The sequence below is a fragment of the Melopsittacus undulatus genome, chromosome 3, assembly GCF_012275295.1.
Source record: "Melopsittacus undulatus isolate bMelUnd1 chromosome 3, bMelUnd1.mat.Z, whole genome shotgun sequence".
NCBI classification, from domain to species: domain Eukaryota; kingdom Metazoa; phylum Chordata; class Aves; order Psittaciformes; family Psittaculidae; genus Melopsittacus; species Melopsittacus undulatus.
This window is the reverse complement of record NC_047529.1, coordinates 88,854,514-88,869,376: the sequence shown is the minus strand read 5'-3', so window position 1 is coordinate 88,869,376 and position 14,863 is coordinate 88,854,514. Positions and strand designations below refer to the sequence as shown.

Genomic DNA, 14,863 nt, shown 5'->3' with positions numbered 1-14,863 from the left:
CAGTTTCTTCCCCCATATTACCCTCTTCTTCCCAAGTTCTAAATTAAGGATCCCAAAGGCTTCAGCATGTATAGCAATCCAGACAGTTACAGTTTAGGCCCTTGTTAGTAGTAGAAAAAGCCAGTCGGGAGGGAAAGGTTATTAAGTATTTGTGTGAGGGTTCCAGGAGGAACAGACAAGCTCAGCTCTGGACTTGTAATTGTAATCTAACCCTCCACCGATTTTGATGCAGACTCTAAAGCGCCACGCAAAGGAAAACCCAAGACCCCCCAAAACACCCACTACAAGCAGCCAAGGCACTTTGTGTCACTCATTTTATTCACATATACAAGTTGACACTACACTATTAAATATAGACAATACAGAAGCATTAAAAACAAATACTGTTTAAAAACTTACTTTAAAAAACACATATTGCTTCAAGCTTAGATGGTACTTTCCTATTGTTTTTAAAGTGAATTCAGTGCTAACAAGAGCTGAGGCAGCTTCCCACTCTCTTGGACCTCTTGCTTATAGGGGCTACTGTCAAGGTGTTGAGCCAGGCTCCATATATGGCTTTGCTGCTGAGTGCACTAACTGAGCTGGAAAATAAACTGGCAGGTTTACCACACATAAGGCCCCCAGATTGCTAGCATTTGGTCCTTATCACAGTAAGAAAAACAAAGAGAGGCCTTTATCATTCAGTGGCACTGCATTATACCATAGAAAAAAAAAAAAAGCCAAAGCCAGGTACACTTCCATACATATTAAAAAATTGATTAAAATGTGCATTGGCCACCTGGATAAAATTCTTACCAGAAATTCATGTTTCAGTTTTGTTAAGTTTGGCTATAAGTTCAACTATCACCTGGACTGTATCAGTTACCAGTGGAAAAAGTCAGTAATCTATAGTTGCAAAGATGTGACAGCAGTGACTGAACAGGCATGCTACTGTAGCTCACAGGAACATTCTTATGCAGTTTTCATTGTAACATCTCACATTGTAAACACTAGTTGTCACAACACTACAGTTAAATTTCAGCATTGCACATTGTAAGTCTTGTTTCACTTAGCTAAGTACTTTCAGAAATAAAAAGGAATAAGCAGTTATTTTAATGAAGACTTGGGACAACTGAGTATTTACTGTGTTCTTGCAAACAGTTGTACTTCTACAGCAGGAGTGAGAAGTGTTCATTACTTGGCTGAATTCAAGAGTCCATGCAAGACAAAGTTCAGAACTTCCTTACTTGATTGGATGACATTCACTAGGTTTTTCCATTTTTAATGAGTCCAACCTGATGCAAAACAGCCATCTCCTACAAGAATCTATGCAATATAGTTAAAGCTTTTACACTTGAAGAGTTCTGATTTCCAAGTCAATTGGCTTGTCATTTATTAATGTCAAAACATTAAAATAACAGTTTTTCAGACTTCAGCTTAGCACATGCCAAATATTTTGCATGTACAACTCTGCAGTATCAGAACTACACTATTTCACATTGTCTAAGCAAACCTACTAGCCTTTTTAAGCCAAATAACACCCAAATACAGGAAGGCTACCTGACTTGTAGAATGATTTATCCCTCACTTCAGGCATTATATTCTGTAAACCAAGACAGTACCAACATAGCACCCAGGATTGGTTTTAGCAACAAACCATTTGAAAAAGCATGACTGAGACTCCCTTGACCTGATTAGCGTCACTACTGTCTTCTAGCAGATGAATTTGATGGGGACAGTTCTTGACCCAACAAGGATAAGAACTAGATCCCCAGTACACAGCAGCCTTGGTGCTGGTGAAGATTCTTACACCCTGTAGAACACCCTGAACAAGCCTGGTTTTACATGTTTTAAGTTTGGTACCTGGTATCCAAGGCAGAAGACATTTAAACCTTCTATAATTACCGGAAAGACCAGCATCTGATGGGAGGTCCCTCTTATCCAAAAAATGGGTATTTGAAGCAGGCACATACTCATCTCAGTTCCTCCATTCTCAGTGGGAAGAGAGAACCATAGAAGCTGTCTTTGAAGCATGGCAAGATGAACCCTGCCCCACACGGTCAAGTAAGCTGTTTAGCATGACACAATGCACCAGGGGCACAGTCCTTCTGCTGTTACGCAGAACTTGCAAAGCCTGTGGGCAACTGGAACAGATAGTTTTTCTTGAATAAGGCTGTTAAACACCACTGAGTAAGTGCTTTGATACCATTGTACAAAGTTAGGTGCATTTCTGAATTGAGACAGCAGCAGAAGCTACTTAAGCATATTTAGAGCAGCTATTTAAAGAGGAAAACAAAGCATAAAAGGAAAATAAAGGAATCTCATATGGAAAAAAAGACATCTTCTGGAATAGTTTGCCTCAGTTCTGCTCACTGTTCTGCAGTTTTAGGAAGTTTTAGCCCGTGGTTTACTTAAGAGTTGGAATACAGTAGTTTTTGCTGTGTATAAAACATACTTAATCATACTTTGCAATCCCAGATTTAAAAGCCATAAGATCATGTAGAATTGAACAAGAGTTGTCTGTATTTTTATAATTTTATGCTTAAAAGGCAGGTAAAACTAAGGTTATAATTTCATTGATTCTAGGACTTCCATAAGATTAGAATTGGGAGTAATGAAGCCTGTACTGATGGAATGCCATTAACACTAGGAGGCAGCAGTGCTTAGTCCTTTTATGTGATTACTTTCTTTCAGTAACACTTAAAATGAAACTTCACATTAAGCATGTAGCTATGTGCTGCAGTAGTAGTTGAAGAGTCCTGCTTACTCACAAATTGTGGGATGAAGCTAAGACTAGCACAGACATCTGCTACAGAAGTGCAAGTGTGCTTCCTATGAGGTGTTCACAGTCTGCAAAACACAAGCAGCAAGATACTTAAACTGAGGTAACCAACACATGTGACTAACACACAACACATCTGAACAAAACTTTAAGCTCACAACTACAGCAATCATCTGTCTAAAGCTTAGTTATCCAACTGAAAACAAAATACTTACAGCAGCTTGAGGGGAAAAGGATATCACAAACAATGACTGTCTTGCTATGTAGTAGGACCTATAAAGTGAGTGTTCAAAGTCCACTGTATGTTGTTTAGTAAAAGGTACACCTCTCCTCCTTCCTCTCACCCCTATAGCAAGGGGTTCCACACCAATCTTGAGAGGCAGAAAGCTGCTCAGGACTTCATCTGCAAGCCTTATCCACACATTTTCTAAGTTTAAAATCTTTAACAGTATACTTGTACAATGCCACCAAATGGAATGCATATTGCACTCTGGTCCCCGCTGAACACAACAGGTACTCTTAAGTGTTAAAAATAGACTTCACTAGACAGGAGCCAGCCCTCTCCTTCAATAAACACATTTACATGATTAAGCACAGAGTAAGTGTGACCATGAGCTTAATACAGTGGTATAATTTCATACTGGTAGAACAAGCAACTGCTTATTGAGCAGCAGCTAGCAGATCATGATTGTCTACATCCATTATTTGGTACAACAGGCACAGCGACAGCAAAACAATCCTGTAGCTGTTTCTTACCCTGACAATTAGTAGTTTAATGACCTTAGAAACAGCAGTAAGAGTCAGCAGATACACTAATCAAACAAGGTTTTTCTGAAAGTTTCTATGTACAGACAATACTTAGTATTTGCCTGCCTAAAGCATGTACATTTATTAGTGCTGTTTACCAGACCCACTGGCTTTCCTGTTACCTGTCTCAATATACTTATTTTGGTAGAAGTATTAAATAGTACTATAAATGCAAAGGCACCTCCATCACACCTTTCGAGTCTTTCCCCAGCACCACCTCCCTGCAACTTGAACTTTTAAAATAAGGGACAACAGATTATTTGTAACCAAGCTCAAAAGAGTGTTTGACTCCCTGTATGCTAAAATTCCCCCTTCCACCTCAAAACAAGTCAACTGAAGCATTAGAAAAATTCCCAAAAAGGGGAATTGGTTAAAAGTTTGGGTAGCTCTATCTAAAAGCCTCTTCAAATATTATGGCTCCAACAATGCACCCCACTGTGAGGTAGGTAGCCAAGATAAAAACATCATAGCAAATACTTTAACAGCTGGAAACTCCCTATAAAAACCTTGCATAAGTAGTTTGGTTCCTTGCACCAGTGTCCTGATATGAGTAACTTCTTTTGAAGATGCCTAAGTGAATCCAGATTCACAGAGCTCTTGCTGAGTAGCATCTCATGTACTCTGTCATCCAAGGGTTATCTGGAGGGGAGGGCTTTATTCGCCAGGCTTTCTCTGCTTCTGCTGATCGTACCCGCCTCTGAGAGAGCTTCCTTTTCTCCACTTGTCTCCTGTTCTTTGCTCGGAGAGCAGATTCATGAATCTAGAAGACCAGAGTTAGCATTACAGCAGGAAAACAGCCTCAGAATACCCCCAGGGAAGCTGGGAATGACTTTGTGTTTGTCCCAGTTCCCATCCTGAATTAACAGGGGTTGCTAACGAGATTATATTTTCTTCTGTAATTTGTACCAGACAGGAGTACAGAATTTCACATTAAAAATACCTCCAGTTTTGTTCTGCATTCTCTTTCCCACTTCACACTATTAAACAATTTCAGAAATCTTGAATGTTTCTCAGTCTTACTCTTGCATATTTTAAAACCTCAAAAGTTTCCTGTTTCTACCATTTTAATTTCTTAAATATCCCTCAATATACCCAAAGCATCCCTTAAAACCTAAGCTAAAATAGTAAAACCAATCCAGAGACACTGAAGAACATAATTTTGACAACATGCTGCAGGCACACCTACATACATGTTTATATTAATCATATTTTCTCCAAATTTAAAAGCCAGCTTCTATGCTTGCTTGCTTCTATCTCCAGATTTAGAACTACATCACATCTCAATTAGGAGAATGTGAAAACTTTCAAACATTAAAGAAAGGAGACCTAGCTGAGGCAGTAAGTAGTCACTTCCCACTTAAAGAAGCATCTTAGCAATAAAACACTACATAACTGAAAGTGTATATCAGAAGTGTCCAGAAAAGACTTAAGCTTCAAACCCCTTCCAAAACAGTCTATCAGAAGTCAGCTCTATCTTATAGATCAAGAACACCATCCACCTTCATCCTCAGATATCTCAGGTCATAGGCTCAGACTCTGCATTAACCACACAGATGTTGGCAGGGATACAGTAATGGCTATGTTTTGCCAGACTAGAACTACAGAAAAGAAAGAAATGGACCTACTGCAACACTCCAACTTCAGTGTTTCTTGCTAAGCCAGGAAACATACCCCACCATACCAGAATGCTGGTACTGTCCATGACCATATAAATTTTATCTGTGTTATTTTGCTAATATATTAACCCTGCCATCATCACAGACCATATATTAACCATCAGCCATCTCACAGACCACTCTACTGTCAGCAATAAGTTCCCTGCTAGCCAGACATTTCAGCAGCAAAGCATTTGTTCCTTCTCAGTAAGGCTCCTATTCCTCATAAGTACCCCAGCACAAGTCGCTCTTTCACAGCACATGTTCTACTCCAGTGTATATATCATAGAATCATAGAATAGTTAGGGTTGGGAAGAACCTTAAGATCATCTAGTTCCAACCCCCCTGCCATAGGCAGGGACACCTCACACTAAACCATATCACCCAAGGCTCTGTCCAACCTGGCCTTGAACATTGTCAGAGATGGAGCATTCACTACCTCCCTGGGCAACCCATTCCAGTGCCTCACCACCCTAGCAGTAAACAACTTCTTCCTCATATCCAATCTAAACCTCCCCTGTTTAAGTTTTAACCCGTTACCCCTTCTCCTGTCACTACAGTCCCTAATGAACAGTCCCTCCCCAGCATCCCTACAGGCCCCCTTCAGATACTGGAAGGCTGCTATGAGGTCTCCAGGCAGCCTTCTCTTCTCCAGGCTGAACAGCCCCAACTTTCTCAGCCTGTCTTCATACAGGAGGTGCTCCAGCCCCCTGATCATCCTCATGGCCCTCCCTCCTCTGGACTCGTTCCAACAAATATATATATACCTGCCTGCTGTGGGATGCCTGGTTCTAACTGCCTGCTGCTGCTTTTCTCTTGTTTTCCTGAAGTTCAGAATGCAGAAATAAATACATTTATAACAGCCAGTTTTGCTGGTAGTGCTGTAACAGCCAGAAACAAGATAGCCAAGATTTAATCAGAACTTGCAAGTATTAGTCAAACATGGGAAGTTTCAAAACCAAATCAACAGTTAAGAGCTGTCTGATTCAGACATGTCAAACCTCTTCAGGTTCATTGCTATAATTTTTAATTTATTTATAATTTATTGCTAGAGTTTCTAGGCACTCAGATGCATCCCTGAGAAGTTTTATCTCAGTATTAGACATGTCTTACCCAGGCACTAAGTACTCACCACCCTTTAAGAAACCAGAAGCTTTTACTTACTTCATTTGCTGAAGCAGAAGCACGAACATTGTGAGTTTTCTGGCTTCCAGTATCTGTCTGTCTTTCTCCCCACCCATACAGAGCAAATGGATGTTTATTCTCCTTTGGTGCATCTGTCTTTTGAGGGCTTTTGGCTGATCTTCGATCATTCCGACTGGACAAGGCACTTTGACTTGGACGTCGTCCTGGACGGCTGGTTTTGTCTGCTTCCTTTACAGAAGGGTGTTCTACAGTTTTTTCCTGCTCTTCCTTCTGCTGCTCTTCTTTATCTTCTCCTTCTTTCTCTAAAGAAAGAAAAAGTTTATGCTTTAAGCTCCCAATGACAACATATTAAGGTACGACTGCACAGCCTCAACACATCATCAAAACTGCTGGGTTTAGAACTGAAGTCATTACTTCCTTAGCAACAGATGTATGCCTTGCTTAAATGGCTTCACCCTTTCTTTAGGGACTACAATATTTCTAAGCCCTCTGTACATCAGCTTTCACATATTCAAACATGCCTTTCCCTAGCAAGGCCACAGATAACCAACAGCTCCAGGCAGTATTTCAAAACTGTTTCCACTGATCTTCAGTCTTCACTATCTCATCCTTCCATCTTTCAGACAGCAAACATACAGACAGCTGAATGCCAGGGAGATGCTGCCAGCCAGCCAGAGATGAAGCCTGATAAGACCATGTACAATATTAAATCCCTCTATCATAAGCTTCCACTAAAAGAAAAAAGTGATTTGTTTTCAAGTACCCTGATTATACATACATCTTGATTGTGGTTTTCTGCTTATGGAGGAGAGGGGAACATGAAGCAAAGACTTACACAGTGGTAGACATAACCCATGCTATCTGTTCTGTGATGTGTGTTTTACATTTAAAGTACCACACTCCACAGGCAATGCTCCTCAAGGCTAATTTCACATACACATGCTTTTTAAACTTTCCATAACAAGAGTCCAGCATTTGTCCTCCAGGCATTGGGTAAGCAGAGTTTGTGATGAAAAATTTAAAGTCTGTATCATTGTCTCAACTTTGCAGACATAGACCAACATTAAAGGCTGAGTTAAGATTATGTAAGACATTAATTCATAAAAATACAGGGAGACAGGATCCAATCTTCTTGCATTATGGAGCTAGAGCTATAGAGGAACTAGTTTTCCTGTTTGTGGTTCTTCACAGCTAGCAGTTCATGACATTTCCTGTATACTACTACTTACATATAAAAATCTGTCTTAGACTTCAGATGAAGGAAGCCAATATTTGGTATAGCCCTGCAATAGTTCATAAATCTAAGAGAGAGGCTGGTAAGAAAGTCATGCCTTACAATAAAGTTGCTTTGAACAAGTCCAGTTTATGACATCAGTAAATATAATCAAGTGAACACCCACAGACAAAAGCTGACTGGAAAGGGATGACCAGAGTTTACCACCTTTGAGTTGTGTAAGGTCTACAAACTGGTAACAAGAGGTCTTGAGCTATTCTCTTACTACTAATCGGAGCTATTTTTCTTAATGAGCTGGATCAAGTGCACCCTCAGTAAGTTTGCAGATGACACCAAGTTGGGTGGGAGTGTTATCTGCTGGAGGATAGTAAGACTCTATTAGAGGGATCTGGACAGGCTGGATCAATGGGTTCTGGCCAGTGGTATGAGAGTTCAACAAGGCTCAGTGCCAGGTCCTGCACTTGGGTCACAACAGCCCCATGCAACATCACAGGCTTAGGGAAGAGTAGCTGGAAAGCTGTATAGACAAAAAGGACCTGGGGGTGCTGGTCAACAGCCAGCTGAACATGAGCAGCTTGTGCCCAGGTGGCCAAGAAGGCCAACAGCATCCTGTCTTGTATCAGCAGTAGTGTGGCAGCAGGGCCAGTGATGTGATCCTCCCCCTGTACAGGGCACTGGTGACGCCACACCTTGAATCCTGCATTCAGTTCTGGGCCCCTCACTACAAGACAGACATTGAGGTGCTGGAGCTGGTCCAGAAATGGGCAACAAAGCTGGTGAAGGACCCAGAGCACAAGTCTGATGAGGAACAGCTGAGGGAACTGGGGGCATTTAGTCTGGAGATAAGGAGGTTCAGGAGAGACCTTACCAATCTCTAGAACTACCTGAAAGAAGGTTGTGTGAGGTGAGGGTCAGTCTCTTCTCTCAAGTAAGAAGTGATAGGACAAGAGGAAATGGCCTCTAGTTGCCCCAGGGGCAGTTTAGGTTAAATATATGGTGAAGAATTTTTTCCTAAAGGATTATCAAGGAAAGGGAACAGGTTGCCCAGGGAAATGGTGGGGTCATCATCCCTGGAGCTATTAAAAATGTGTAGATGTGGCACTTAAAGATGTTGTTTAATGGTGGACTTGGCAGTGCCAGGCTAATGGTTGGACTTTATCTTAAAGATCTTTTCTAACCTAAATGGTTGGATTCTGTAATTTTAATATAGCACTTACAGCATGCTGGGAAATACAACTCTGGAAAAAACACACAGAACCCTAGTTTAGTTCTCCACCTTGCTAATCATCAGAGTCATGTTGGCTGTGGATGGTAGACATTGAGCATGTGGACATGAATGGTAGACACTGAGCATGACCCCTAAGCATTGTGGGCAGCAGCAGACATTGATCTTAAGTCTCTGTGACTTTCAGGCCAATGATGCCTTTTACTAACCTAACAGCATAGCAGTCTACTAGTAAGGGTTTCCCTTCAAGTGTCCATCTTTGCACATTAAATGCTGTCTTCTGCTAGACACACACAGTGACACATTGAAACTCTGCTGACAAACACGCTGAATTTGGAAGTCTTCTGCCATACCATCTATTTCTGGTTGTGCTGGGATCAGCTGCAAGCTACCTCTGTTCCAAGTCTCAGCACATTCAGCCACCACCAGGATACACTGATAAATACAGAGGGAATCTCTCCACTGACAGGAGCTCATCTAAGGCTTGCTTGCTTACTTACTGGGAGGTTGATCACAAACCACTAGTACAAGCTTTACCTAAGGGTCTTCACTGAAAGCAGAAGGTCCTGCCAATACTGTGACAAAATAGCAATCATTCTTGCCAATTGCTATGATTTAGATAGTCAAGCAAGTATGTGCCCAATGGGACACCACTTTTCATGCTTGTAGGGTAAAGACATGAAGATTTGTCACATGCCCCAGCATGCCCATAAGACAAGCCTCAGGCTCCCTCTCACTAGCCCTAAGTCTCGCCAATACATTTTCTACCTGCTGCCAGCCAGCACAGGGGCCCTGTTCAGGCTAGCCTATACGCACGGGTCATCCAAGCTGTGCAGGTTCGGCATTCCACTACAGATGATACTGCAGTATATCTGAGTATTTGGGTGAGAGTAGCGAGCAATGTGAAAGTATTCGGAGCCATATGTTAAGAATTCACTAATTGTCCCACAACCAAGAACATTAATCAAAGCCAGAACAATGACAGAGTGAGAACAAAAAACAGCCAGAAGAATTTCATGTATCCTGGTATTGGGAGCACATAGTTTCAGTCATTATAGCCAAGGCTGGATAAAAAGTAAGCAGCAGTGATCTCAGCGTGGTAAAAGACCTTCTCTGCATAGTGTGCCCTGAGCTCTGGGACACACAGCTTCATCCCTAACAAGGCAGCTTGCATTCATTACAGGCAGCACAGACCTATCCCTTTACAAAATATTATCCACACAGCTCTCTACCCTGCCCACTCCTAATAAAGGACTGCTAGGTCCATTACAAGAAGGAAGCACTGTTTTGAGAAAATAAAACACTGCAGGGGGACATACTGCTGCCAATTCTGAAACAGGGGTGCTTTTATTTTGGGAAGCTGTTCCATCCTCTGTTCAAGAGAAAAATGGCATCTTCCTTCTCTGCAAAAAAGGATGAAGCAACACAGAGTTCATGAGAAGCAGAGGTGGCATTTAGAGACTTAAGAGATACAGGGAAGTGGGGACTTGGCAATTGCATGGAAACTCCAGCTTTAAGATACTATTTCAAGGCAACAGCCATGCCTGGGGGATGCTGCTCACTAGGATATATAGTTCCAGCTGGTACAGAAATGACTGAGCCTGCTTGTCCCAAAATAGCAATAAAAGCATATGGATAAATGGCATGCAGAGTCCTGTGCACAGTTTCACAGTAAATGCTGTATGCCAGAGCATACTATAGCATCTTATGAGCAGCTGCTATTAGAGCAGGTATTTGAATTAATTCACTCCTACATTTATACAGAACTCAGTTGGGGAGGGCACAAGGCAGGTATCTGTAACAGTTGAGCCTTTTATTCAAAACTATAGTTTATATCCAAGCCATTTTGTTAGGCACCCTTCTTCACAGGAAAGTCAAAAAGCAGCAGCTGATAGCAGGGAAGGAGTTAGACCCAGCTGCTCAGGGAGCCCAGACACCAGCAACCCCTATCCATGTTCTCCTTCCCATGCAGTGTGCCAGCTCCAGGAGGCACAGGAAACTCAGAACTGATTGGCAGCAGCATTACAGGGATTAGGTGGGAGTGGGAAAAGGCTAGGAACATTTAAAACTGCATCATGGATGCTAAGCAGAGCACACTGGACAGGAGGGGATTAAGTGCTTAGCAGGCAGAACAAGGCTGCCAGGCCCACCCAATATGACTGTTGAAAGCTCCTGCTCACAAGGGGTCATTTAAACCCCACTGCATTGCCCTGTTCTCACAGGAGCTCCCCCCTCCAGGGCTAAAGCAGGAAAAGCTCCAGTGAAGCTTCCCTCCCTCCCACAGTACTGCCTGCTCTATGGGGCAGACAGGACTCCCAGTTCAAAGGCCCTGCTGACATACTAGAAGTATCAACAACCTTCTGATTAGACTGACAGGTCTAATCTCTATTGAAGTAATATACTTCAATATTACTTCAATAGAGAAGTTTGCTCATCATGCTCAGGAGAAGTGCTTTGTGCTTAAACTGCCATGGGCAGAACTCAGCTTCCTGCTTTAGTACTACACCTTTCTCCAAACACAGCAGGTCTCTAAGGCCTCTTGAAGAGGGCATATACTTAGTTGTGGGTATGAACAGACTACAGCTGGGTGGAAAGTGGTTACTACAGCTGAAGGTATTCAACATCATTGTTTCAAGAAATCTTATATGAAGCAGTATTGGAGCTACCAGCAACACAACAGCTCAAAGCTTCATCTGCAATAGAGTCTAGAAAATGACTGGCTTGGCTTCATAGTCAAGCTTGTTTTCAACCAAAGAAATTGGAGCAACTTTGAATCACAGTACTATAAACCCCTAAGCTGGCACTATTGTCTTTTCCTGCGCCACAAACTACTCCTCCCCATGTTCTTGGGCCAGCAAATACACCTGTAACACAATGGCAGACAAGATGAGGAACCAAGTTTGAAAATGGATCTTCTGCAGAGTTGCACTAACACAGACCAGTCACTTCCCAGCTATTGCGTGGCAATCGTTTTGACAGCAGCTTGTCACTACTGCCATTTAAGGCCACTGTACAAACATGGTGAAGGCAAATGACAATAGGGCTGAAAGATGCCTTCATCCAGCATGCATGTGCAGCGGCATCATTTCACAAGCAACAGGTCTGACAGCAGCACAGCTGCCAAGAGCTCCTGTCTTTCACTTACAGGCCCACTGAGCTGTGTTGACAGTTTTGAGGATGTGTCAACTAGACCAGTTGATTTAGGTCAAGATTTTGCTGGATGGTGTTTAAAGCACGTCTGTGCCTGGGCATGTTCTACAGAACAGTTGCTGCAAATGAAGAGCCAGAGGGAACTAACCCAAATTTACCACCAAGCACACCTTAGGATTGTTTGGTTATAGCTTACACACAAGTACCATGGCAAAATGCATTTGTCCTATGTGGTATCTCAGATGTTCATACTGGTTGTACTTTAGACCTACACCACTAAATCTTAAAGGCATGCTGTATGCATCAGCTTTCTCTACACACACCAGAAGCACTTATTAACTGCTTTACAAACACTCACATGCTCATCTTCATAAGGGAAAAGTAACCATGGCCACACACCATTACAAATTGGCTTTACCACATACACTAGGCAACATGAGTGCTGGCCAAATACTCTTGTCCACAAGCATTATCGATACTACTCAGCCAGAAATCAGGTTCCCCACAGAACAGAGGGAAGCAGCAGTAGCCAGGTAACAACCAGAATGCTGCAGCATGTGGGTGGATCTCAGATTCAGAAGACAAAAGATGTCATCAACATGAGCACACTCAGCTACCCCCACAGCACTTGGGTATAATTAAGTTCCTCCAGAAAAGAAAAGGCAGTTGAATAATAGAAGATTCAGAGTGGCAGTCTCCAAGTTATCTCCTCCACAGGTTTTAATTAGCCAGCCACTATGCAAAGGAAACATCCTTACAATTGTTCAATACTAAATCACTTGCGTATACATTAGCACATATCCTAATACACAATAAATTTCCACTAAATCCTCATGCCTAAGAACAGTTGCTTTTGGTCCTTTTGCTAAGGACTTAGTAAAGTCCTTGAATACTTAGAGAACTAAAAAAAAAAAAAAAACAAACCTAAATGTTTACCCTAAGACACCTAGCAAAGAAATAAATGTTAGGCACAGATTTTTCTCCCATTATGAGTGTAAAATAGAAAGGACCTAATAGAACATTAGACATTTCCTTCTAACAGCCATGGCAAAGGTGCATCAGCTACAAAGCCACAATCATCCAAAATCCCATAGCTTAACATGCTTGGCCATTGATAGTGTAATGAGGATACAGAGGTGCATGCAGTGGATAGTGGCACACAACATCACTGATGACGAAGTGCCTGCATGAGCCACATAGCCACAGCTATCAAGCTTTCACTCACTGCCAAAACCAGCCCAACCAGACTACAAGTAACTGCAGCCAGACCTGCAGGTGCCCTGGCAGCCAGTAGATGTGTGCACCTCAACATGGGGCTGGCACCACAGAAACACCCAGCCATGAGGGCAGCTCACTGCAAAACCCCACATAACCAGTATGCCCTGAGATACCAGGCCTCTTCAACAGATGACTTAATCAAAGCTAACCTTTTGTATAACATGGTATCCTTAAGGACTACAAGCACAGTTTAGTCTTGAGTATCAGAATATGGGTTATTCTCATAAACTCGGGCCCCAAGGGACATTGAAACAGATTAATTACCCCACGCCAAACAACCACACCTAACCAGAAAAACCATCCAGGCAGCATGAAGCTTAACTGAACAATTCTCAAGGACTTTCCTTGTTACAGTACAACAGATACATAGAGGATTCAAAGGCATTGAGAAAGACCAATCAATGGCTGCCAGATAAAGTTTTCTTCCACTGTAGGTAAGAGACAATATTCTATAGGACAAAGCCCCCACCAACCTAGGAAGCTTGACAGTGTCATTACCTGTCTACCCACTCTGCATAGTTAATTCTTGAGATACCAAAAGATAAAATATGTCAGAAGAGAGCAAGACATCATCAGCTCTGCAGCTGCTCAGACCTACACAGTGATCTGCACTGAGCTGCAAACTCAAGGCTAACCCTCAGGTAGAGCTGAGAACCAAGCATTCACAGCTGAGACAGACTACATGTGCAGATCCAGGAAGGCAACCGTGCTAAGTGCCCGCCACTGGCAAACAGTCCAACCTGCCGCTGCTTTTGCCAGAGAGCAGCTTATGTAATTGCAGAGATGCTCTGCTCCCATGGTAACAGTTTACATCAGTGGCTGTGACTCAGGATGAGAGTTACCACCACTTGTTCTTTAAAGAAACACCTCCGATGCCGCGGCTACGGCTTCTCCTCAGGCCTGGAGCAAGGATCCCATTAACAGCATTCCCTTCTGTCGGAACAGGCACCGGTGTCGTCCCGACGTACCCCCGATCCCTGCTCAGCTTCCCCCACACCTCATTTGGAAGGTACCAAGCTGTACCCCCCAGCTGTATGACACAACCCGCGCTGCGCTGGCCCTGTCGCATCACCGTCCTCCCCCGGACCCTGCTCTGCGGACATCCCCGGGCCGGTAAGGCCAGCCGGGGACAGCGGGGCCGCGACGCGGTCACCCCGGGATGGGGGAGAAGCACCCCCGCCGCCGCAGGGCAGCCGGAGCCATCTTTGATGTGCCCCGCTCAGCCCGGGCAAGACCCGCCTGGCTCCCTCGACACACAGACCCCAACACACACACTCACCGCCATTAACCCGCTCCCGACCGGGGCTGGCCCGTCCCGCCTCTCTCGGTGCCGGTGGTGCCGCCGGTGCCGGCGCCTCCCTCTCCTGCGCGGCCGCGGGGCTGCCGACGGCGGGCGGCGACGGGGACCCGGCGGTGCTGCTGCCTCCGCCGCTGCCGCTGTCGTCCTCCCAGCCGTCCCACAGCCAGGGCCGGTGCGCCTGCTCCAGGAGGCGGCGGCTGAGCCGGTAGCGCAGCAGCTCCAGGTAGCAGGCGCCGCACGACTCCCACTTGGGCTCCTTGAAGCGCTTCATGTACTCCGTCTTCACGCGCCGCGCCGGCACCACCAT

The 14,863-nt window shown here is 43.7% G+C and overlaps 1 protein-coding gene across 1 annotated transcript; it reads right to left on the bottom strand.

Moving 5' to 3' along the window:
- Positions 1-299: 299 nt before the first annotated feature.
- Positions 300-14,863, bottom strand: CCSAP (centriole, cilia and spindle associated protein). The gene is made up of 3 exons (XM_005146032.3): positions 14,536-14,863; positions 6,388-6,671; positions 300-4,328 (listed from the first exon to the last, which is right to left on the bottom strand). The coding sequence occupies exons 1-3, from the start codon at positions 14,861-14,863 to the stop codon at positions 4,155-4,157; spliced, it is 786 nt and encodes a 261-aa protein (XP_005146089.1). The 3' UTR covers positions 300-4,154.